The sequence below is a fragment of the Trachypithecus francoisi genome, unplaced genomic scaffold (genome assembly GCF_009764315.1).
Source record: "Trachypithecus francoisi isolate TF-2019V2 unplaced genomic scaffold, Tfra_2.0 Lachesis_group18, whole genome shotgun sequence".
Lineage (NCBI taxonomy): Eukaryota > Metazoa > Chordata > Mammalia > Primates > Cercopithecidae > Trachypithecus > Trachypithecus francoisi.
In genome coordinates, this window is record NW_022681463.1 from 2,980,072 (window position 1) to 3,006,596 (window position 26,525).

At 43.6% G+C, this 26,525-nt stretch overlaps 1 protein-coding gene and 1 long non-coding RNA gene across 4 annotated transcripts in view; one reads left to right on the top strand and one right to left on the bottom strand.

Annotated features, from left to right (window-relative positions):
* The window catches only part of LOC117063493, a 78,535-nt gene that overhangs the window by 47,425 nt on the left and 4,585 nt on the right, over positions 1-26,525 (top strand). Inside the window, exon 3 of one of the 3 annotated variants that reach the window (XR_004428952.1) lies at positions 8,158-9,280. The exons of 1 other annotated variant lie outside the window; for it this stretch is intronic. This is a non-coding gene — a long non-coding RNA (uncharacterized LOC117063493). Of the gene's footprint in view, positions 1-8,148; positions 9,281-26,525 lie in introns of those variants that run through there. One more of the 3 variants, XR_004428953.1, reaches the window with a different exon arrangement.
* The window catches only part of SPACA7 (sperm acrosome associated 7), a 38,060-nt gene that overhangs the window by 1,842 nt on the left and 9,693 nt on the right, over positions 1-26,525 (bottom strand). The window contains exons 3-6 of the mRNA XM_033177214.1: positions 25,674-25,730; positions 20,597-20,683; positions 19,560-19,667; positions 17,577-17,672 (exon numbers count right to left, since the gene is read on the bottom strand). Coding sequence (XP_033033105.1) covers positions 17,577-17,672; positions 19,560-19,667; positions 20,597-20,683; positions 25,674-25,730 — 348 coding nt within the window. The remainder of the gene's footprint in view (positions 1-17,576; positions 17,673-19,559; positions 19,668-20,596; positions 20,684-25,673; positions 25,731-26,525) is intronic.

The following is a 26,525-nucleotide window of genomic DNA, read 5'->3' on the forward strand; positions in this document are numbered from 1 at the left end:
CCATAAGCGCTGAGCAAAGCAGCACCCACGCACAGAGCAAGCGAGGTGAGGTGCCGCGGCTTCTCGAGACACAGCCTCAGGCGAGGCCATCAAAAACATTTCCTCCAACAAGCCCCAGAAAGTGTGGCTTGGTGCCCAAGCGATGAGTGGAGTCCTACATCGTTATGCTTTCTCTGTATTTTCTCTTTACACTCTTAGGAGGCGCTAGCATAGAAGTATTCTGTCCACTGTGTCCTAAGGGCTCCCCACTGCCGGTGGTGAGCAGGACTCCCTTCTGTGGATCTGACACTCATGGTCACTTGAGCCACAGTCCTTGGATCCGGACACGGGTTTTACAGACACTGAATTTTCCCCACGTCTCTTCTTGTCCAGCCCTTTCTACCAATAACTGTGCTGTGTGGTCCCTGCTGCTCAGGGAGAGGTGCAGGCAGTGTGGGGTGGCATCGGTCCAGGAGCGGCTCCAAGCCCCCCCAAAGCGGCCCTGGTCGCTGCAGCTAGTGGGTGGGGGGCTCCCTTTGAAGCAGCCCCCAGCCTGGGAGGTGCCCCTTCCTAGTGGGAGGCGCCCTTTCCTAGTGGGGGGCACCCTGCAGAGAACCCTAATCCCCTTCCTTTATTTACTCTTCTTGCTCTCAAAGTATGCTAGGAGGACCCACCTCTCTTTAGTTCTCCCAAAACTCTGTGCAGGTGCAACCTGGAACCCTTAAAAATACTGTTTGGTCGTCTGCATTTTGTGAACGCATGAATAATGACTACTGTTGACTGGCCTGGCCCCTCAGTCTCATTTCTTGGAAACAAGAACCCCTTATGTATACTGCTGAGTACCTAGCAGGCTCAGCAGGGATTGCAGAGTAAATGAGTCTCGTGTTGACATGAATGTTACAGGAAATGAATGATTATTACATGAATTTATATATGTCCTATGGGATACTTAGATTTACCAGGTCCTCAAGTCTTAAACTGAAGTTTAGGCACAGTTATTGTGTCAGGAATGATACTATGAACCACAAAACTTTTCCTACTCCCAGAAATCATGGATTACATGGGGAAGTTGGGTTTTCTGGCAACAAGGAAGGGAGAGTAGTTACAGATCTATTTTCCTCTCAATTCATTTTACATTAAGAGGAACGTGGATCTGCAAACATTCATTAAAGGCTGTGGGCATCCCTAAAGGCTGCTTCAGGCTTTGAAAACATTTATCTAAATTAATATTAGATGCTCAGTTTATATATTTAATAAGGATACAAGCCCATGGAACAATTTTTAAGGTTTAGAAAAGATGTTCAGTGAAACAGGCTGTTTCCAGTGGTTGGCCCTCACTACCAGTTTCCTCCTGGGGGCTACAACTGTGACCCACTTTCCTGTGTATCTTTCCAGGGGTAACCTACACCGGAGAGATTGCTGCCAATTTCATACTCAAAATGAATTCACACAGTGCTTTTTAAGAGAAGAGTCCTTAGAAAATTTTGGCAGATAATTCAGGTTAGCTATTTGTGGAAACATATGTAATTCATCATTTAATACAAAACATTTTATCTTAAATCTGCTTATTTGTAGAGTGTACTCTCTAGCCCTTGGGAGTCCCAGGGAAGCGTATAGGATGCTAACATTTCCCCGTTCCGTATGTATATGTGGTTTCACTCGACCGTAGGGCACCTGGTGAAGCCCGTGGGTAATACTTAGTCTTCATGTGTAGACGAGGCCTCAGTGAGGCAAAGCACCTTCCTAAGATCACTGAGGTTGTATGCGGCCGAGCTGGGAGAACCCAGAGGCCATCACCCCAGTCCTCGCTTTTCCTTCCACAGTTGAAATGCAGAGCTTTTCATAGTTCCAGGATTCTCAATGGAACCATGTGGGTAAAAATCTAGTATTTGAATTTTTAATGTCTGGAAAGGATGGAGTAACAAGGATGAGACTTATCCTCCCAATTTAATTAAAAAACAAGAAAAAATATATGAAACAGTGATTTCCCATATATCAGAGAATAAGCAGCAAAGGCCAGTGATCCACTGAGAGATGGAAGGCAGCTAAGTGCAGCCCTGTGATTGCTTCAGGCATTGCCTGGGGAGTTTCCAGGGCAGCATTAGGAGTGAGAACTTAGGCAGAGCCCAGTGATCTCAATATGCTGAGGGGTTTGGAGAGGTCAAAGTAGCTAGAGTTCAAAGGACAGAGTGAGAGATGCACACGCGCACACACACACGCGCGCACACACACACACACACAGAAAGAGAACATCTTACAGATAGCTACGGAGAAGAGCTTGTGAGTGCAAAGCTCCCTTGTGCCTGGGGCCTTTGGGTTTTCACATGCATGTGATATCCCACACTTGGCTATGAAAACCTTCAGTGGTTACTTCTTACCCACTTGTATGGTGGTGACCTGTTCTTCTCCTGCTTGGCCAAAAATGAGAAAGCTCATGTGTTCCAGCTCTGTTTGGGTAGGCTTGCCTCTCTTTTGAATTCTGCCTAGTTAACTACCCTGCTACTAGAATGTTCTTATGGGCTCAAGGAAAGCCTTGGTTGATGATCCCACTTTTTATTATTAGGGTGAGCGTAGCATTTTTTTTTTTTTTTTTTTTTTTTTTTTTTGAGATGCAGTCTCGCTCTTGTCACCCAGGCTGGAGTGCAGTGGCATGATCTCAGCTCACTGCAACCTCTGCCTCCTGGGTTCAAGTAATTCTTCTGCCTCAGCTTCCCAAGCAGCTGGAATTACAGGCACCCACCACTGTGACTGGCTAGACAGTAACAGTTTTTTTTTTTTTTTTTAAACAGCATTCTAAGTGGAGGTAGAGAACCTGTAACATACTTATGTGGAATGCTGTGTCAGAGGGTTCAATTATCGGACGTTCTTGAAGTCTAGTAATGCTGTTATTTTGCCTGCTGCTTATTATCCATGGCGTATTGCTTCCCATCAGTTAGTGTTTTGAATTATAAGCTCACCTTTGGCAGAGCTATTGTCTGTGAGAATCCTGTGAAGCCCAAGTTAAGGGAATCGTTCTTTGCATCAAGTGTGTATTTGCTTCCACCAAGTGCCCTCTGACCTGGGGTGTAACCAGATGAGACTTGCTGGTTTCAAGTCTTGCTGTCATGCTGGTTTCACAGATTAGCTATTCCAGAAGACACAGAACTTGAAGTCCCCATGTGGTGCAGGCTGACACAGACATATTTCCATTTCCCTGTGCTGGTAGATGGTTTTTTATCTAGACTATCCTTTTACTGAGGGTGTAGTCTTGTTAGCAGTCATAGCATTATTCAGGGATTTAATTTGCAACACTTTTCTTCCCTAGGCCTCATCTTCTGCAAATAAACTCTAACAGCCAAATTTCTATATTTCATAAAGGAAAATCACAGTTGAGGATTGTTCTGCAATTAGATCTGTAACTTACTGCTCTGGATTTTAATTCTCTCTTGGTTTTCTAGCCCTGAAGATTTCCTTTACTTTGCTGTCAGATCATAATAGACATTTAAAAATGTTTATTATGTTTTATCTAGAATTTCCAAAGATTTTCAACTTATATCATTTTCAACATTGGCAAACACAAATAAGTAAATTGAATCTTCTAAGTCCTTTGATTTGATTTCCATGTGACTAAAGACTATGGCAGCTGCCTAGGCCTGTGTCTCCCAATATTGCCTCAAAAAATGACACAGAAAAACAGGAAAGAAAAATAAGATTACACAAAACTAGACATTCAGGCATAACCTAACTATAAGATACTCAAGTATCAAATAACAGTAAGTACAAAATAAAAATTTCAAAGTTATAGTGAAGAATCTTTGCTCCTGCCCTACATCCACTCCATGCAACACTTATTGATGAGCAATGGCAGGTTGAGATAAAACAGTGAGAAAAGTGAGTTAGAAAAAGCCTCACATTGATCTCAAAACTCTATCAGAATAAGCAAGTCCACTGTAAGACTGAAAATACTCAATATGGGTCCTGGTAAATCAGGGAAAGGTCTACAGAGAAAGAACTTAAAAAGCACATGTGAATTTTATGTATCAGTCTTCAAAATACATAACACCTGGGAAAGAGAAAAGACCAAAAAAAAAAAAAAAGGAGGACGCTCCCTTTAGAAATTGACAAACGACAAAAGTAGCACAAAGGGAACATGTGTGGTCCTGTGAGACTATAAAGAACCAAAAAAATCAGAGGATACACTTATTTTTCTTGTACGAAAGCAATCAAAATATTCACTAAAGGGTCAGTATTTTTCTTTTTTTTTTTTTTTTTTTTTTTTTTTTTTTTGAGACGGAGTCTCGCTCTGTCGCCCAGGCTGGAGCGCAGTGGCCGGATCTCAGCTCACTGCAAGCTCCGCCTCCCGGGTTCCGCCATTCTCCTGCCTTAGCCTCCCGAGTAGCTGGGACTACAGGCGCCCGCCACCTCGCCCGGCTAGTTTTTTTTTTGTATTTTTAGTAGAGACGGGGTTTCACCGTGTTAGCCAGGATGGTCTCGATCTCCTGACCTCGTGATCCGCCCGTCTCGGCCTCCCAAAGTGCTGGATTACAGGCTGAGCCACCGCGCCCGGCCAGGGTCAGTATTTTTCTATACTGATATAACTTAAATGGAAACTGAATAAAAGGTAGAAAAGTAAGGCAGAAAAACAAGAGAATGTAATGAGATAAAGAAATAAGCAAAACATGAATGAGGAAATAATAGCAAAAATATAATAGAGGCAAAGAAGAAATAACATCTGTATAATTGGTGTAATTGAAAACAGCAGCATTAACTACAGTATAGAACTAATATTTAAAGTTATAATTAAGATAACTTTATAGAAAAATAATAGGTGAGTCTAATTTTGAAAGGATCCAGGCTGGGCACGGTGGCTCACGCCTGTAATCCCAGCACTTTGGGAGGCTGAGGCGGGCGAATCACAAGGTTAGGAGATAGAGACCACGGTGTAACCCCATCTCTATTAAAAATACAAAAAATTAGCCGGGCGCGGTGGCGAGCGCCTGTAGTCCCAGCTACTCAGGAGGCTGAGGCAGGAGAATGGCATGAACCGGGAGGCGGAGCTTGCAGTGAGCCGAGATTGCGTCACTGCACTCCAGCCTGGGCGACAGAGCGAGACTCCACCTCAAAAAAAAAAAAAAAACAAAAGGATCCATTTTGTATCTGGGAAAATACCAGGATGTATCCTAGTAAAAACATTAGATTTCAAAGATAAAACAACCAAAAAAGCAAGGCAGCAATGAAGCAGCATTCTCTATCAACTCAGTGAAAGAAAAAGTGTAAACCAAGGATTTTATGTCCATCTAAGTGTCCGTCAAACATCAGTTTAAACCTACAAGAGTCTAAAGATTTGTGTGTCCGTAGCACATTCTTCAGTAATCTGCTACAGGATGAACTTCATCAAACCAAAAGTTAACTGAACAACCTCAATGAGAACAGTGATGGTGAAGGTGGATACACACACAAACACACACACACACAACTTATAATCATATATGTAAATGATCGAAACATAGGTGAGACTGGAAAACTAATATGCAAATGCTATATGTATTGACAAAATAGAAGTGATAAAACTAAACTATGGGAGGTGATAAGGGAGATGAAGAGGAAAATAGAAACTCATTGATGTTGATGCCTAATTGAATCAATTAGGCAATGATTAATAGTTCAAGTACACCATTAAAAACTGATAAATCAGGGGCTGGGCATAGTGGCTCACACCTGTAATCCCAGCACTCTGAGAGGCCAAGGCAGGTGGATCCCTTGATGTCAAGAGTTCAAGACCAGCCTGGCCAACATGGTGAAACCCAGTTTCTACTAAAAACACAAAAATTAGCCAGGTGTGGTGGCAGGTGCCTATAATCCCAGCTACTTGGGAGGCTGAGGCAGGGGAATCTCCTGAACCCAGGAGGTATAGGTTGCAGTGAGCCGAGATCATGCCACTGCACTGCAGCCCAGGTGACAGTGGCAGTCTGTAACAACAACAACTGACAATCCAGAAAGTGGAGCAAGATAGCTAAATATTACCCTCCAGCGACTGACCCCTGTAGGAACATAAAATTGAACAACTATGCATGCAAGAAAGCACCTTCACAAGAACTGAAAAATCAGATGAGTCATCATAGTACCTAGTTTTAGCATAATAACAAGAAAAGACACATTAAAGAAGGTAGGAAGGACAGTGTAGTATTGCCTACACCACCCTGCCCCAATACCAAGCAGCACAGTGCAGAGAGAGAATCTGTGTGCTTCAGGGAGGGAGGGAAGTGAATGTGGGACCTTGCATTGTAGCTCAATGCGGCCTCACCACGGTGGAACACAGCACCTGGCAGAATACCGTGGTCCTTGATTCCAGGCCAGTGCCCACAGAGGGACCATTTAGACCCACCCCAGGCCAGAGGAGCATCGCTGCCCTGCAGGATGAACCTGAGTCCTGCCCTTCTTCACCACTGGCTAGCTAAAGTGGCCATAGGTCCCAAATAAATTTCAGTGCCAGCAGGGCTATAGTGACCACAGTCCTTGGGTGAACCCTGTGGTGCTGCACTGGTCTGGGAGGCAGAAGGCTTGGGATGCAACCCAATGTAGCACCAGATGCAGGGGCCATAGGAGTGCCCACATCACAACTCTCTCAACTCCAGGCACCGTAGCTTAGAGAGAGACTCCTTCTCGGAGAGAAAAGAGTACAGGGGCCTTTGCGTTGGAACCTAGCACAAACCCTGCCACAGTAAAACCACACTGGGAAGAACCCCAAAGATCCTGATTCCAGGCTGTTCTGCCAGACAACATTTCTAGGCCAACCCAAGGCTGGAAGACCATAATACCACTCTGGTATGATGGTCCTGAGTCCTGGCTGGCTTCACCACTGGCTGACTAAAGTGACCTGGAGCCTCGAATAAACATCAATGGCAGTAAGGCAGTAGCAGCTGCAGGCCTTGGATGAGCTCTGGTACTGTGCTTGTCTGGGCAGCTGTGGAACTTTGGGTGAGACCCAGCATGGTGCCAGCTGTGGCGGCCATGGGAGTGCCTGTATCACTCCTCATCCAACTCCAGCCAGCTCAGTGTGGAGAGAGACTCCGTCTGCTATGGGGAAATGGAGGGAAGTGAGTGAGGGACTTTGTTTGGGAGCCCAGAGAATTCTCCTGATTTTCCCCAACTGCATCAGAGCTGGGTGTCTACGAGGTTGCAAGAGACTTGCAGTGTAACTGGACTTAGGATGCTCTGTAGTGCAAAAATGGCTGCAGTGACCACAGGCTTAAGGAACTCAACAGTCAGTCAGTGTCCTTTGAATCAATGAAAGGTCCTCTAAAGGATGGGTACAAACAAAGCCCATGTGATGACTGGAATAAATATCTAACTTTTCAATGCCCAGGCACCAATGAACATTCAGAAGCATTTAGAACATTCAGAAAAATAGGACTCTGTCAAATAGATGAAATAAGGCACCATTAGCCAACGCCAGAGATATGAAGATGTGTGACTTTAAGACCGAGAATTCTAAAAAAAATAGCTATTTTGAGGAAAACTTCAATAAGAGACAGAAAAGGTTGGGCGTGGTGGCTCACACCTATGATCCCAGAACTTTGGGAAGACAAGATGGGCAGATCACTTGACGTCAGGAGTTTGAGATCAGCCTGGCCAACATGGTGAAACCCCATTTCCACTAAAAATACAAAAATTATCTGGGCATGGTGGCATGTGCCTGTAATCCCATATACTTGGGAGGCTGAGGCAGGAGAACTGCTTGAATCTGGGAGGCAGAGGTTGCAGTTAGCCGAGATCACGCCATTGCACTACAGCCTGAGTGACAGAATGAGACCACATCTCAAAAAAAAAAAAAAAAAAAAAAAGATACAGAAAAGCCATTCAGAAATTTATCAGATTAATTTAACAAAAGATTGAAATAGTAACAATAATAACATAATAATAAACAAACAGAAATCCTGGGGCTGAAAAACATAATTAAAAACTGAAAAATTCATCAGAGTGTCTCAACAGCAGAATTGATCCGGCAGAAGAATCAGGCTTGAAGACAGGCTGATGTAGTTTGAATGTTTGTCCCCTCCCAATCTCATGTTGAAATGTGATCCCCAATGTTGGATATGGGGCCTACTGGGAGGTGTTTGGATCATGAGGGTGGATCCCTCATAAACAGCTTGGTGCCTTCCCCTCAGTAATGAGTTCTTGCTCTTTTAGTTCACACAGGAGCTGGTTGTTCAAGAGCATGGAACTCCTCCCATCACTCCTTCTTGCTCTATCTCTGATCACACAACACACTGGCTCCTCTTGCCTTCTGCCATGAGGAAAAGTTCCCTGAGGCCCCCACCAGAGGCAGATGCAGGCACCATGCTTCCTGTACAGCCTGCATAACTGTGAGCCAAATAAACCTCTTTTATTTATAAATTACCCAGCCTCAGGTATCCCTTTATGGCAACACAAAAGGGACTAATACTTAGGCCATTTAAAAATATACAGTCAGAGGGGAAAATAAAAAAGAATGCAGAACACTTATGAAATCAAGAAAGCGCAAAGCTAAGGAGTCATGACCTTAAAGAGGGAGTAGAGGAAAAGATAGGAGTAGAAAGTTTATTCAAAGAAGTAATTACAGAAACCTTTCCAAACCTAGAGAAAGAAAAGAAAGATCAAAGATCACCGGGAATATCCAACCCAAGTAAAACTACCCCAATTTATCTAATAATCAAGCTCTCAAATGTAAAGGACAAAGAAAGGATTATAAAAGAAGCAAGATAAAATAATCAAATAACATCTAAAGAAGCTCTGATACGTCTGGCAGCAGACTTCTCAGTGGAAACTTTATAGGCCGGGAGGGAGTTGGATGACATATTTAAAGTGCTAAAGGAAAAAAAAAAAAAACAAAACTCTTCCAACTGAGAATGCTCTACTCAGCAAAGCTATCCTTCAAACCTGAAAAAGAAATACTTTCCCAGACAAACAAAAGCCGAGAGAATTCATACCCTCCAGACCTGTCTTACAAGAAAGGCTGAAAAGAAGCCTTCAATCTGAAAGAAAACAGTGCTAATGTGCAACAAGAAATTATCCGAAGGTCTGAAACTCAATGGTAAAAGTCAGCAGACAGGAAAATTGAGAACACTCTAATACTGTAATTGTGGTGTGCAAACCACTCATAATCTTTAGTATAAAGATGAAAATGCAAATCTGTTAAAAATAATAATTTTTAAAGAGATAGGCAATATAAAAAGACTTAAATGGAGACAACAAAAGGAAAATATAGGAGGAAGTGAGTTAAGGTGTAGGGATTTTTAGTTTGTTCTTTGCTTGTTTATTTTTTCTTTGTGATCAAAGTTAATTTGTTATCAGTTTAAAATAACTTGTTATAGGATGTGTTTTTTTAGGTTTCCTGGTAACCACAAAGCAAAAATCTGTAATAAATACACTAAAAACAGACACATAGACCAAGGAGACAGAATAGGGAATCTAGAAATAAATCTATGCATTTACAACCAATTCATTTTCAACAAAGGCACTAAGAACGTACATTTGGAAAAGGACAGTCTCCTTAATAAATGGTTCTGGGGAAACTGGACATTCATATGCAGCAGAATGAAACTTGACCCCTCTCTCTCACCCATATACAAAAATCAACTCAAAGTGGATTAATGACTTAAATGTCAGATGTGAAACTATGAAAACATTAGAAGTAAACAGTAGGAAAACACTTTAGAACATCTGTGTAGGCAAATATTTTTTGAGTAAGACCTTAAAACCACAGGCAACAAAAGCAAAAATAGACAATTAGGATTATATCAAGCTAAAAAGCTCCTACACAACTAATGAAACAATCAATAAGGTGAAGAGACAACTTAAAGAATGGGAGAAAATATTTGCAAACTATCCATCTGACAAGAAATTAATAACCAGAATATATAAGGAACTCAAACAACCGTATAGCCAAAAAAAAAAAAAAAAACTAATTTAAAAATGGGCAAAAGATCTGAACTGACATTCTCAAAAGCAGCCATACAAGTGACCAACAGGTATGTGAAAAGCATTAATCACCAGGGAAATGCAAATCAAACCACAACGAGATATCATCTCATCCCAGTTAAAATAACTTCAAAAACACAGGCAATATCAGATGCTGGCAAGGACAGGGAACAAGGGGGAATCCTTGTATATTGTTGGTGGGAGTGTAAACTAGTTCAGCCACTATGGAAAACAGTATAGAGGTTCCTCAAACAACAACTAAAACAGAACTATCATATGATCTAGCAAGCCCACTGATGTGATGGGTATATGTCTAAAAGAAAGCAAATCAGTACATCAAAGAAATCCCTACACTCCCATAGTCATTGCAGTTCTATTTACAATAGACCAAACATGGTATCAACATAAGTGTCCATCAGTGGATAAATGAATAAAGAAAATATGGTGCACATACACATGGAATACTATTCAGTTATAAAAAAAAATCCTGTCAATTGCAGCAACACAGGTGGAACTGGAGGACATTAGGTCAAGTGAAAGGCACAGAGAGCCTCATATCACAAGCTCTCACTTATATGTTGGAGCTAAAAAAATTGATCTCATGGAGGTAGAGAGTACAATGGTGGTTACCAGAGGCTGGGAAGGTAAAAGGGGAGAAGGAAATAGAAAGAGTTGGTTAATGGGAACAAAAATAAAATTAGATAGAAGGAATAAGTTCTAGCATTTAGCAGCACAGTAGGGTGATTACAGTTAACAATATCTTATTATATTTCAAAAGTACTAGAAGAGAAGATGTAGAATGTTCTCAACCCAAAGAAATGATAAATGATTGAGGTGGTGGACATCTCAGTTACCCAGATTTGATCATTACACATTGTATGCATGTAGCAAAATGTTAAATGTGCCCTGTAAATATGTGCAACTATTATATATGGACTAAAAACTGAAAAACCAGATAGTACATGGTGTAATAAGAAAAAAAGGAAATTAGGGACATTTAAAAAGTAAAATGTAAAAAAATTAGGGACATTTAAAAAGTATAAAGGTCATTACTAGAACAAAAATATAAACTTTCTTAAATACCCAAAATATATTTTATAATTTAAAGAACAGGAATATTTACTTCCTAAAAAAAATAGCAAATGTAACACAATCTACATAATTTTATGATATTTTGACAGGGTGGTGATGAATTATCAGTCACATTGATAATAAAAATGAGCTTAACTCACCCATTAATTTTTTTTCAGTTTTCCTTAGAAAGTAAGATCCAAGTATATACTGTATACTTAAGTGATGTTGAGTGGTTAAAAATAAAGAAATGGATGGACCACATTTTGCTTATCCATGTATTTGTCAGTGAACACTGGATTGCTTCTGTGTTTTTGTTATTGTGAATAATGCTATGAACATGGGGGTATCAATGCCTCTCCAAAACTCTGCTTTCAGTTATTTTGGGTGTATTTTATACAGTAATTTTATTTTTTATATTTTGAGGTACCGCCATACTGTCTTCTGCAGTGGCTGCACCATTTTACATTCCCACCAACAGTGCACAAGAATTCCAATTTCTCTGCATCCTCCCCAGTACTATTTTTTAATAGTCTGAATTGGACTACTCAGGTGCATCACATAAGTGGAATCACACAGTATTTGTCCTTCTCTGATTGGTTTATTTCACTTAGCATAATATCTGCACGGGTCATCACTGTTTTACCATGCGTCAGAATTTTATTTCTTTTTAAGGCCAAGTAATTTGCAAATTGTATATCTGATTAGAGGTTAATATTCAGAATACATTCTGAACCGAACAACAAACCCAACAACAACTTTTATAATTTAAAGAACAAGGAATATTTATCTCCTGAAGAAACATAGCAAATGTAACACAATCCACATAATTTTATAATATTTGACAGAGTTGCGATGAATTATCAGTCACATCCATAATGTAAATGGGCTTAACTCATCCATTAATGTTACCCATCCCAATGAGTGTGAGGTAATATCTCATTGTAGTTTTGATTTGTATTTCCCTAATGATTGGTGATATTGAACATCTTTTCATGTGCTCATTGGCCATGCATATCTTCTTGGAAGAAATCTCTATTCAAATCCTTTGCTAATTTTTAGATAGAGCTATTTGTTGTTGGGTTTTAAGAGTTTTAAAAATATATTCTCAATATTAATCTATCATCAGATATGTAATTTATACATTACTTGGCCTTAAAAAGAGATAAAATTCTGATACATGCTAAGACAGGGATGAACCTTGAAGACATTATGCTAAGTGAAATAAACCAATCACAGAAGAACAAATGCCGTGTGATTCCACTTATATGAGGCACCTAAATACTCAAATTCATAGAAACAGAAAGTAGAATGGTGGCTGCCAGAGCCTGAAGGGAGGCAGAAAGGGGGGTTATTGCTTAATGGTACAGAGTTTCAATTTGGGGTGATGGAAATAATTCTGGAGACAGATGGTGGTGATGGTTGGACAGCATTAGAATGTGTTTAACATCATGGAACTGTACAGTTAAAAATGGTTACAGTGGCAAATTATGTTATAGGTATTAGCATAATTTTAAAAATTGAAGAAAAAAGCAAATGAATAAAAATAAAAGTTTAAATGGTAAACTAAAAAATAAAGAATGGACAAAATATATCTTATTGTTTAATATGAAAGCAGAGAGATGGTGGTCCTTAAGGCAGAGAAAGAAATATCCAATCCTCAAAACATTAACATGACAAAGAAAGTATCTTTTCAATACTAAAAGTTGGAATTCACAATGAAGATATAATATTCATAAAATTCTACGCAACAAATAACACAGGAATCACACTCATAAAGCAAAAACTACAGAAAATGCAAGGAGACACAGACAGAAAAATATTTATAATAGAGAATTTATACACTATTCTTAACAAAAGACAGGTTGAATAGGTGAAAAATGTGCGAGGAGACCTAAACAACATAATCAAAAGGTGGCTATTATTAACACGCACCAGATTCCTGTTAAATCTTGACACTGGACGATATGCCTGTTTCTCAAGTGCTTATGGAACATTCACAAAAATTGAGTATGTTTATGTAACTATGAGTGAATTTTGTAAAGTGAAACTATTACAAACAGTACTTTCTGATCACAGGACAGTAAAACTAGAGATTATTATAAAAAACAAAGACAAAATGCCCTACTATCTGGGAATTGGAAAACTTTTGGTTAAAAGGGAAATACAAACTAAAATGATAAATTTCTGGAAAATAATAATGAAAACACTATACATGAGAATCTATGGAATACATATAAAGAAGCATAGCACTAAACACTTATTGGTAAAAGGAAAAAAATAAAAGAATTACTCAGGTCTAAAACTAGAAAAAGAGCAAGGAAGTGAACTATAAGAGAAAATAAAGAAGGTAATATTAGTGGCAAAGGCAGAAACTAATGAGGTAAAGAAGAGAATACAATGGAGCTAATTACTATATTGAAACACTGGATTTTGTCTTAAAATTCATATGGAATGAAAAAAGAGCTTGCATAGCCAAAGCAAGACTAAGCAAAAAGAACAAATCTGGAGGCATCACATTATCTGACTTTAAACTATACTATAAGGCTATTGTCACCCAAACAGCATGGTACTAGTATGAAAATAGGCACACACACCAAAAGAACAGAATCGAGAACCCAAAAATAAAGCCAAGTACTTACAGCCAACAGATCTTCAACAAAGCAAACAAAAACGTAAAGTGGAGAAAGGACACCCTACTCAACAAATCGTGCTGGGATAATTGACAAGTCACATGTAGAAGAATGAAACTGGATACTCATCTCTCACCTTATACAAAAATCAACTCAATATGGATAAAGGACTTAAATTTAAGACCTGAAACCATAAAAATTTAAGAAGATAACATTGGAAAAAACCTTCTGGACATTGGCTTAGGCAAAGACTTCACGACCAAGAACCCAAATGCAAATACAAGAAAAACAAATGTAGATGAGACTTAATGAAATGAAAAAGCTTCTGCACAGCAAAAGAAATAATCAGGAGAGTTAACAGACAACTCACAGAGTGGGAGAAAATCTTCACAATCTATACATTTGATAAAGGACTAATATCCAGAATCTACAATGAAAAAATCAACAAGAAAAAAAAACAATCCCATCAAAAAGGGGATGAGGACATGAATAGATAATTCTCAAAAGAAGATATACAAATGGACAACAAACATTTGAAAAAATGCTGAACATCACTAATGATCAGGGAAATACAAATCAAAACCACAATGCTATGCCACCTCACTCCTGCAAGAGTGGCCATAATCAAAAAATCAAAAAATAATAGATGGTCATGTGGATGTGGTAAAAAGGGAACACTTCTACACTGCTGGTGGGAACGTACAGTAAGTAGTACAACCACTCTGGAAAACAGTGTGGAGATTCTTTAAAGAAGTAAAAGTAGAACTACCATTTGATCCAGCAATCCCACTACTGCGTATCTACCCAGAGGAAAAGAAGTTATTATATGGAAAAGACACTTGCACATCCATGCTTATCACAGCACAATTTGCAATTGCAAAAATATGGAATCAGCCCAAATGCCCATACATCAGTGAGTGGATAAAGAAATTGTGGTATATATATGCCATGGAATACCACTCAGCTATAAAAAGAAACGAAATAATGGCATTCATAGCAACCTGGATGGAACTGGAGACCATTATTCTAAGTGCAGTAACTCAGTAATGGAAAACCAAACATCGTATGTTCTCATTCATAAGTGGGAGCTAAGCCAGGAGGATGCAAAGGCATAAGAATGACGCAATGGACTTTGGGAACTTGGGGGAAAGTGTGGGAGGAGAGTTAGGAATAAAAGACTACAAATTGGGTAGAATGTATACTGTTCGGGTGATGGGTGCACCAAAATCTAAGAAATCACCACTAAAGGCCGGGCACGGTGGCTCAAGCCTGTAATCCCAGCACTTTGGGAGGCCGAGACGGGCGGATCACGAGGTCAGGAGATGGAGGCCATCCTGGCTAACACTGTGAAACCCCGTCTCTACTAAAAAATACGAAAAAACTAGCCGGGCGAGGTGGCGGTGCCTGTAGTCCCAGCTACTCGGGAGGCTGAGGCAGGAGAATGGCGTGAACCCGGGAGGCGGAGCTTGCAGTGAGCTGAGATCCGGCCACTGCACTCCAGCCCCGGGCGACAGAGCGAGACTCTGTCTCAAAAAAAAAAATAAAATAAAATGAAAGAAATCACCACTAAAGAACTTATTCATGTAACCAAACACCACCTGTTTCCCAAAAACCTATGGAAATTTAAAAAGTCCCTGGATTTCATAAAAAATAATAAACTAGACAGATCGCTGGCTTACTTGATCAAGAAGAAAATGGTTAAGCATAAATTTACAAAACAAGAAATCATAAAGGGGAAATAACAGTGGAAACAAGTAAATTTTTTAAAATCAGGAGATGATTTAAAGATCTCTATTCAAACACATTTGAAAACCTAGAAGAAATGGATAACTTCCTAGGGAAATATAGATGTCTAAACTGATTCCATTGACTAAGAAACCTAAATGAATCACTTTTCTTAGAAGGAATAAACTTTTTAAGAAACTACCCCAGAAAAAGCACCAGGAAGAGGTGGTTTCACAGGGATTTCTCATAAATTTTAAAAGACAAAATGCTTCTGATGCTCTAAAGAGCCAAAAACGAAAGAAAAATTTCTAATTTTTATTATAAATTTTTTATTACAACATCAATATTTCAACCTGAAAGACAGGTAAAAAAAAAACAAAAACAAAAACAACCCACCATAGTCTAGTGTCATTTGTGTATTTGGATGCAAAAATATGAAATAAAATATTGACAAGTTGAATCTAATACCATTCTAAGAATATAATCAACATGACCAAATGGAATTTATTTTAGAAGTGCAAGATTGGTTCAGTATTAGGAAACTCATTAATATCATTCACTATATTAAATAGACCTAAAGAAAAAAAACTATTGGCTCCAAAAATGATAAAAAGGACTGACAAAATGTAAAATGGTTGATGGATGCTTTCCTTACATGTTAAAATGTGTGTGCCTCTATTCCAAAGCCAGAATCCTACTTACTGGATAAACACTATAGGCATTTCTACCAAGGCTGTGAACAAGGCAAGAATGCCCACTCACCCCACTACTATTAAACATTATCCTGGATATATCAGTCAATGCAATTAGCCAAGAGACATCAATGAGATGCATAAAAATTGGTAGAGAAGAAGAAAACCATTTCTATTTATCAGATGATAATATAGCATATCTGGAAAACCCTAAATAATCAATGATAAAGCTAACTCAAGAAATAATTCAGTAAGATAGGACAAAATTAACCTATAGAAATCAAAGCATTCATATAAAAGACCAGTTAAAGTACACAATGATAGATAAAATCTTGCTTCTAATAGCAAGATGATAAACTGAATACTTAGGAATAAGCTTATCATGAGGGTATAACACCTATGCAAGGAAGACTTAAAAATATTCCTGAAAGGTAGGAAATGACATTGAACAAATGGAAAGACATTACTTATTCTTAGATAGATCCACTCAATATTGTAGAAGTTTCAGTTATTTTATAAATTCCTTTACAAATGTAATGCAATCCCAATAAAAATATAAACAAACTCAGGGAAAGGAAATTAGACATATTACCAAAAATATAATCAGGGAAATATGGAAAAAGAAAAGCTAAAAAGAACTAAAAGAGGGACATGTGTCCCAGAGGTTAAAATACACTCTGAATAACACACTCTGGTGCTGGCCCTTTAGTAGAGGATGGTGCTGCATGGCCCAGACAGGACAGTCACACACAGAAAAACTCAGTGTGTAATACATGTGGCTTTGCAGATCATGGGACAAAGACGGACTTTTAAAAAATGGTTCAGGGATAACTGAGTAGCCATTCATAAAAAGATAAAATTAAGAACACCTCACACCATGCTCAGAGGTAAACTCCAAATGGATCCAAGGGCTAACGTAGCAGATGAAGTCCTATAAATACTGGAGGAAAGCAATTTCCTCTTTAGACTCAGTGTGGAGAAAGACTTTCTAACCCAGAAAGTCAAAGCTAAAGGCAGCCAGAGATTGATAATTTGGGCTACACAAAAATTGACATTTTTTTACATGAAAAATTATAAACTCAGTCAAAAGTCAATTAACAAACCCCAATAATTTTCTATCTATCATCTATCTATCTAATCTATCTATCTATCTATCTATCTATCTCTCTATCAGTCATCTGCCTATCATCTACCATCTACCTATCTGTATCTCAAAGTTTGTTTTTTAAAATATAAACAGCTTTGAGAAAATGGGGCTAGAAACCAAAAACCTCAAGGAAAATGGGAAATTGTAATGAAAGCAACATCTACAAAAGTGATACAGAAATGGCCCTTAAACATATGAGATGTTTAAACTCACTCATAATGCGACAAATGCAAACAAAAGCAATACTGAAATACCCCTTCTCACCATGGTGCTGGTGGAAACCTAATGGTGTAACAGGCATCGTGGTGAGGCAGGAGGGAGACAGTCACCTCACACACACGTGCCTCCATCTCTCCCATAGAGCTCCAAGTGTGGGCAAGGCATATTTACCTTTACTGGAAACTCTCTTCTCATTGCCAGGAGACACCTGTGGCCCACTGTAATTCTCAGAAGGATCACCGTGGAGATTTGCATTAGCACTAGCTTCTTTAATGACAAATATGGAAAAAACGAGGAAAATGTTCTTGATTACACACTTACAAGCATTTTGGTCATTTATTTTAAAATGCTAAGTTGAAATGCTAATATCATTTTCAAGTTTTATTTGAAAATATGTTTTGGAAACTCAATATGTGAATACAGAGTAGGCCTCATCTGACTATTAAAACTGCATATTCACTCCTCCACACTTCCTTTGACCCAGCATCTTAGCAGGATCAATGCTAAGAACTGACCCTGGAGATAATTCCCGAGAATATGAAAATACCTGTGCTGTAGGCTGCTCACTGCAGCTGTGTTTGAAATGGCAAAATATTGCAAACAATGGAAAAGACCATACAAAAGATAATGGCTGCAGAACTGGGGTAGGAAGAAAGGAGGGTGGGCAGAAAAGGAGGATTTGCACAGATCCATGATTTGCACGAATGTGTTTCCTAGCTCTGTCTGTGGAGAAGGCCCGGAAGCAACGCTGTGCCATTGAACTTAACAAGCACACAGTTCTTGGCTCACAATCAGTAATGGTGTTAGTGTTTTATAACCCACAGACTACAGTAAATCCCTAGGAGCCCATGTAGACAGTAATAAGCAACTGAATACATAAACAAACAGGGAAGGAGCGGCAGCTCTTTCTTAAGGTAGAATCCCAATTAATAAATGGAGAAGCAATGGCAGAAAGAGAAACTTGCCAGACTGACCATCAGGCAGACAAATTTGGAAGGATTCATGTTGATTTTAAATAAAATCTTGTTTAAGACCTGAAAAAATCTAGTTCAATCCTTCCCAACTCCAGAGTCTGTCTTATTGGGAGGACTGTTTGGGGTAATGGATTGGGATGCAGATTCCTGGGCCCCTACAGAAATGCTTGGCTCCTGGCACACCATCAGATACTGGAGCTGTGACCTGGTCCTGTATGTGGGAAACAGCACAGATGTCCTACGTGTGTGTCCTGGTGATATGGTTAGGCTCTGTGTCCCCAGCCAAATCTCATGTCTAAACGTAATCCCCAGTGCTGGGAGAAGGACCTGGTGAAAGATGATTGGATCGTGGGGGCAAAGTTCCTCCTTGCTGTTCTCATGATAGTGAGTTCTCACGAGGTCTGGTTGTTTATAAGTGTGTAGCGCCTCCCCCTTCACTCTCTCCTGTCTCCATGTGAAGATGTGCTTGCTTCCCCTGTGCTCTTCTGCCATGATTGTAAGTTTCCTGAGGGCTCCCAGCCACGCCTCATGCACAGCCTGCAGAACCATGAACCAATGAAACCTCTTTTCTTTATAAATTACTCAGCCTCGGGTAGTTCGTTATAGCAGTGTGAGAATGGACTCATACACCTGGGTATATACATGTGCCCTTTCTGGTTTTGAATCTCCAGGGTAAAGAGGAGGTATTTTGCCCCTCCGTGGCATCCAAAGCTAAGAGGATAACTCTTAGCTTTTACACACTGATTTTTTCACAGCAGACTCATCTGTTGGAGGGAGGCTTTTCCCTACTTCTGGGGGAACCCCCTGGGGGCACTCTGGCTCTCTCTGCACCTGCCCTGGGAAGGAGAAGTAACTTAGCTGAAGCTTTGGGAGAGGGGGCCAGGCACTGTGGCAGCACCTACCACCCTGTCTTGGCATCTGCCTGCCCATGAGACATTTCTGCTGTGCTTCCCTGGGCTGTGGTTTTTCCAGGGTCGGCCCCACAGCAGTGGGTGGGGAAAGTGGGGGTCCCTCAGTCCCAACAGAGACTGGGAGATCTGCCCAACTGGGGGAAGCAGGCACGTTCTCCCACCAAGGGTTTATCCTCCATGAAGGAGATGTTTCCGCCTGTGTCTGCCTGCCTTCTACCTCTCCCGTTACAGCTGGACTTGGGAAGGAGTAATTGCTGGGTTGCATTTACCATCATAGGAAACTTTGTCCTCAGTGCCAGAAGAGAATTGTAAATTCTCTAATAATTCATGATAATTCTCAGAACCACCAGCTTGATAATTCTCATCAATACCAGCATCTTCAATGAAGAACATGGAAAAAAATGGGGAAAAGTTTTCTTGATTACACAGGTATAAACATTTTTGGCCCATGCTTTATTTTAAAATGTAGGGATGGGATGCTAATATGATTTGCAAGCTCTATTTGGACACGTGCGTTGGCAAGTGAATGTGTAAACAGAGTCAGGTGTCCTCTGACTCCCTTGAACCAGCAGTGTGGACCTTGGCAGATGGCAGGTGAACCAATCCTAGGAACTGGAATTTACATCTGGATGAAAGATTTCAAGAGAGTGCTGAACTTTCCTGCTGCTGAATACATTTTCATGCACTGCGTGGGGATTTTTGATTCCCAGTTCTCTCTTTGGCAACTGTGGATTCAGTACTCTGTCTTGGTTCTAAATGTGCTGTTCTATTTACTTGCATATGTCTTTGCCATGTGAAGCTGCACTTGGGGAAGGCACATTCTTTGTGTTTGTTCATGACTCACTGTGTGGCCTTGGGCGAGTCATTTGCTAGACCTTGGTTTTACCTTCTGTCAAATGGGGTAATGATAACTGCCCTGCTCTCTCAGAAGCCTTGGGTGAGCGTGAAGTGAGAGTGTGGGCGTGTGTGGGAGAAACTGGAAACTGCTGGTTAGTGCAGGATTCTCATGTTCCTGTGCCCTGCGTTCCTGCAGTGGCTCCCAAGGGGGAGAACGTGCCTGAACCTGCACTCCAGAGATCCCAGAGTAAAGGGAGTCATCCCTGCCAGTCTGGGGTTGACTTCCTCTGTCTCTGGAAGCTGTAGAAATGGTTTTAGACACCATATTGTTGACATCTCCATGTGCCCTTGCCCCAGAAATAGCTGGTCTTAATGCTCAAATAGTAGGGTCATGTATTCAACAGCACAGAGCTCCAGGAATCAGTGCAATTAGCAGGTTAGAAAGGGGTGTGCTTGCGGTTTTCCTTACGTATTGTTGACAATGTCGATGCTGTGCTTGGCTTTTCAGTCCATGTTGTTTTATTCAGATCCAAAATCTCCTGGACTAGAATTTCATCTTGGGAGAAGCACACAAGAGCACGTTAGAGCTGGCCCTGCAGGGCTGGCCCTTGTGCTCCTGTCCCCTAAGGCCATCTGTACACACAGTGAATGGGAAACGGGAACTCCAGAACCCCAGGGGATGTGGGACTTGACTTTTGAAAGAACCTGCCTTGGGTGGGCAGGCCGCTGCCTCCCTCAATAACTTCAGAAAAACTGAGACCACGGGGACGTTTGGACACTGAACATTGCCCCCCAAAGGTACAAGGCTGGACGCTTGGCCCACATGTGGTCCTGTCTCCTTCCCGCCCTGTGTCCCCCTGTCCCATCTGAGGCTCTCCTGAAGCTGCCCTCCATGTGAGCAAACGTCGCTCCTGATCTCTGCGTCAACGCGGCCTCATTTTCTTCTTTTACGTCCCTATGAGTCCTCCTAGGGAGCTTTTACCATGAGAGCCCTGAGCTTTGTGTCTGACAGACCCAGAAAAAACACATGGGCTCTGCTCCCACCAGAATGTGATCTTGGACAAGCGTCCTCACAGCTCTGACCTTCGGTTTTCTGTCTGTAAAACAGGGGTTTGTATTTGCCTGTGGGCTTTTCTGAGGGTCCAGTAAAGCAGTGTATGCAGAAGGCGCTCAGCATGAAGCCTGGGCCATGGCCAGGTGTTGCAGCAACTGACAGTCACCGCTGTCTCTGCAGCACAGTCACCAGGCCAGGCTGCAGTGCTGGGCTGGGCAGTGGGTCCTGGTTTGCTGGGCCCTCCGGGTTTAGCACAGAAAGTCCCTTAATGAGGAGCTCCTCAGCCCCAGGCAAAGCGGGCGTCTGGTCACCCCAGGACCAGCTCATGCGGAATTCGAGGGTAAAGGGGAAGAGGCTGAAAATGCCACTGGAAATGAAGATGCCACCAACACGCCTGAGAAAAATGCTTCATCCTGGGCTCTCGGTGTCTCGCCCAGCAGCCGCACTCTCCCTCTGCCTTGCTCACAGTGCTGGGTTTTGGCAATGTGTGCCCCCAGTGAGGCCCCCTGCAGCCGGGTGGGCTACAGCCCTGTAAGGTAGGCAAGAGTCTACCAGCTCTGTGAGGAATTTGCTCCTCCTGATAAAAAGGGAACCAGTGTCCAGGCCTGCACCCCCACCTCCTGCCTGGGGAGTGGATGAGGTGTCTGGCACTGTGGACACCATCCTTGATCATGAGGCATGAGCTTGAGGAGAGGCCAGGACAACCTCAGGGACATGCCCTCGTGTTGTGGAACTGCCAGACCAGAGGCGGCGCCACCTCCCTCTTAGCTTCGGGTGCCCCAAGATCCCAGCCAAGGGGCTGGGTGCTACCACTCAGGACCCACTCTGTCCACTGGGGCCGGCTGTGGTCTCAGCCGGGGCACTGCCCTGGCAACACTGGCCTCCTCCACCTTGAGGAGACCTTGGCCAGTGATTGGACAGAAGCACTGATCTGAGGAACTCCAAGTTCCTAAACAGTCATGGTGTCCAGTGAGATAGGGGTCTTGGAGAAGAGTGGATGCGCATTTGAATGGCAAGCATTTACTGGGCACTCATCTGAACCAGACACTGCCCAGGTACCTGGGGGCCAACGATGGCCCAGCCTTAGTCCCTGTTCTCTCTCCCACTCCAGCCAGCCATGTCCAGGAGGCAGCATTCTACAGCCGTGACCAGGCACAGCAAGTCAGCAGCATCCACCAAGGGCAGATGGGCCCCCAGGGCAGGTGGGTTCTCAGGGCAAATGGGGGCAGGCAGAGGACGGGATTCAGCTGACCAGCCCAAGACGTGGGCCCTCCTGGGGCACTGTCTGAACTTCTGGGCTGACCTTGGCTTCAGTTACCCCATCGTTACTGGGAGTCACTCCTGTCCATGGCAGATGGGCTGTCTCTGCAACTCTCCATCTCTAACAACTGCACCCACAGTCCCTGACCTGGCCCAGTGTGAGCCAGTCCATTCCATGCCCGAAGCCGGGAGTGGCCTCCTGGGGACCCAAACTCCTCAAGCTGTAGACACCGTGGGATTCCCTGAGGTGGGCGGATGGAGGCCCAGCTGTGGGGAGGCGCTCCTGCTGGGAGAGCAGCCATAGCTTTGGGGACCAAAGAGGTGGGAGGCCGAGCTGCCCCACGGTGAGCTGCCCATGGCCAAAGGCTGCCTGGACCCTTCCACGGGCCTCCCCACCCACAGGGAGATTGGTCAGGGATAGAAAAATGCTTTAGGTAGAGATGAAGCCAGCAGGTGGAACAAGGTTTTAAAACCATGTCTAATTGCTGATGGTTGAATTTTTTGAGAGAGGAAAAGCTGAAATACAATGACCAGACCTTCCATCAAAACAGAGCTGACCAGGCTGGGCGCAGTGGCTCACTCCCGTAATCCCAGTGCTCTGGGAGGTCAAGTTGGGCGGATCACCTGAGGTTAGGAGTTCAAGACCAGCCTGATCAATATGGTGAAACCCCGTCTCTACTAAAAATGCAAAAATTAGCTGGGTGAGGTGGCACACACCTGTAATCGCAGCTACTCTGGAGGCTGAGGCAGGAGAATCGCTTGAACTCAGAAGGTGGAGGTTGCAGTGAGCCGAGATCTCGCCACTGCACTTCAGCCTGGGTGACGAAAGTGTGAGACTCCATCTCAAAAAAAACCAAAAACCAAAAACAAAAACAAAAACAGAGCCAACCACATCTGCTAGCCAGTCCAGGGGCTGGCCTGCTCCACAGTCAAACTGCAGGATATCAGAGCTCCTCTAGCAACAACTCAGGCAGCCAAACCGCAACCCCTGTGCCAGCCAGCTCCAGAGGGCCACGAATGCATTCATCACTGACAGCTCCTTTGGCTTTTGTCCTGGCTTCTAACCCAGAGCCGACCAGAGAAATCCACACACGCTCCCTCACCAACACCTGCCACCCATCTGATGAGCCGCCCCGAGCGCCCCTGGCCAAAGCCTGCCTGGGACCTGGGCTTCTCTTGCCGCAGTGAGGCCCCATCCCCTGCCTGACTCGGAGGCTCTGAAATTGCACGTGATGGTGGCAACTCCCCTGCCGGGGCAAGCTCTGGACAGACAGTCTGGGCCTGGCCTGCCTGGGTGGGCTTCGCTGACCTCCGCGGGGATTTGAATTCTCACTGTCAAAGCTTTCAGCTTTCTACCTAGAAGAAATGTGGGGGTGCGGATGGGGGTAAGAGCTGCCGCCTCCTTCTAGGTTTAGTTGGTCAGGACTCAGGAAAACTATCAGAAACGCCAGCCAGTCTTTCCTCTTCCTGAATCCTTTCCTGAGGCCGCTGTTTCATCGGTGGTGACTGAGCCACTGGCTGGAGCAGGTGCTGGTCTCAGGACGAAAACTCTCAGAATCTGGCAACCGCCAGATTCACCAGGAAAGTGAGTCCAGTCACAGCCATTCCTTGACCTTGGGGAGCCTAACTCCCACCTGGGGCAGTTCCCTTGAGTACCCGGAAAGTGGACGGGGCGGCAGAAGCGAGAATGGGAACACCCACGCATTCACTGCAGCACTCACTCATCCATCCACGTGACCCATCAAAACGCCGGCAGGCAGAGCTTTCCCAGACTCTCCCACCCAGACGTGGAAACGGAGCAAAGCCTGACTTCTGACAGCAGCAGCTCCTGGAAAGGGGCCCAGCACCTGGGGGCCCCTGCGTTCCCACGGGAGCCCCTGTTCGAGGCCGTGCAGCCTCCGCAGCCGCAGTCCCAGGCCCTGCCGGGTGGAAGGTGGCCCCCCAGCCCCTACTCCTGACCCCACTGCACAGGTGACGCTGGCAGAGAGGTCCTGGAAGGTGACTGCTTCCCAAGGACATCGATGTGAGCGGGGGTCAGGACCGCGTGCTCTAAGTCCCAGCGCTCTAGGCCTCAGTTTCCTCACATGTAAAATGAGAGGTCAGAGCAGAACTGCGGGCACTGGCCACACGTTCACACACTGGAGTGTGGCTGTCCACGCGGAAATGGCCGTGAAGTGCAAAGGACACATCAAACTGTGGAGATCCAGCGTGATGGAAAGACGGAAACATCTCATTAATGATTTGACACTGATCACATGTTGAACTCATCACACGAAATAAAATGTTATTACAGTGAGTTTCATCTGTGTCTTTTTTTTTTTTTTTGAGACAGAGTCTTGCTCTGTTGCCAGGTGGGAGTGCAATGCCGCAATCTCGGCTCACTGCAACCTCTGCCTCCCAGGTTCAAGGGATTCTCCTGCCTCAGCCTCTCAAGTAACTGAGATTACAGGCACACATCACCACGCCCAGCTAATTTTTGTATTTTCAGTAGAGACGGGGTTTCACCATGTTGACCAGGATGGTCTCCATCTCTTAACCTCGTGATCTGCCCGCTTTGGCCTCATCTATGTCTTTTTAATGTGGCCACTAGACAATGAAAAGCAAATCTGTGGCTTGCGCTGTGTTTCTGTTGAGTAGCCCTGGCCAGCCGTCCAATAGAAATACAGTGGCTGTATTTTAGCATTACCTGCAGAGCTCTAGAGAAGCACCGAGGCACCAGGTCCAGCCAAACCAGCACGGTCTGCATCCCCGGGGTGAGGCCGGGGGTCCGTGGTTTCCACCATCTTCTCAGGGGGCTGGCAGGGCTGAGGCGGTGGAGGAGGGGACGGCGCAGCCACGGGGCCTCTCAGGTGCAAGGAATCAGTGGCATCAGGTTGAATGCGGTGCTGGTGCTGGTGCCGGAGGGCTGGGCCCGGCTTGCTGCTGGGCGTTTCTGACAAGCTCCCAGGTGATGCAGACGCTGCGGGTCCTCGGACCTCACTTTGAGAAGCAAGGCTCCCAGGCACTTTTTAGGTGTAATGGTCTAAAATTCTGTCTTCCTTACTTTCTTGAGAGTTTGACTCTTAGATGTCAACAGTAGAGCTATGGGCCATTGGAATATGATTCTAGCCCCAAACCAATCAGTTCCCTCCACTGTCTGCAGCTTGTACCAGGTTTTCTGGGAAACAGCCACAGACAGCCATCCAGCCCCCTGCACATACAGGCCAGAGGCTGAGAGGAGGGACTTCCTTACCTAATAATTCAGACGCATCCTCATGTTTTGAACTGAATGGTATTGCAGTGGTTGAACCTAGGAGGAAATAAAAGCCCTATAGTTTAACAATGTTCATTGAATTTGCCTTTTTTTCTCTTTAAATGGCTATGGTTTTGTGGGTGCCCACCAGCCCCTGCTAGAGGAAGGCGTCCTGCCCAAGTTCCAGTCTCTCCTGCAGGTGATGAGAGATGGCCCCAGGAAAGTTCTCTGGGACTTGGGTTTCATGTCTGGAATATGTGGAGAAACAGCCACCTCCGGGGTGGTTGTGAGGATGGAGGACAGTTGCCCAGGAGCTTTGAGCTGAGCCTGCCCTCCTGGTCCCTGGAATAACCCCTTGAGAGGTCAAGACAATGTCTTGGTCGCAAGGATGACTGGGCTCACCCAGCGGCTTTGAGGAGAGCAGAGAAAAAGAGCACATCTCCTTTTGTGAAAGCACCACTTTGACCTCCTTCATGAAAGGCTCCTGCAATGCGTACACCTGGAGGCTTGGAACCATGTTCTGGGGAAATGGGAAAACAGTGTGTAATGCTATGGCTCTGTCAGGAAGCCCTGGCTTCATGGCTCTGTTTTAGGAGGGCAGGACTCAGAGAGACGGGCCACCCCCCCTTTCTCCTCCTTCAAAAACAGAGTAATTTCAGGGTGGTCCCGTTTGCAGATAAGAGGTGGAGTCATGTGGGTGAAATGCTGAGGTCTGGAATATGGATTGTCCACAGGCCCCATGGCCTCCTGACCTGTGGCCTTGGCTGCCTGACTGATGGGAGCTGAGTGACCTTGACAATGGGTGGTAGTTCTGAGCACTGCTTTCTCCTTGGCAGCCCCCACCCAATAGTT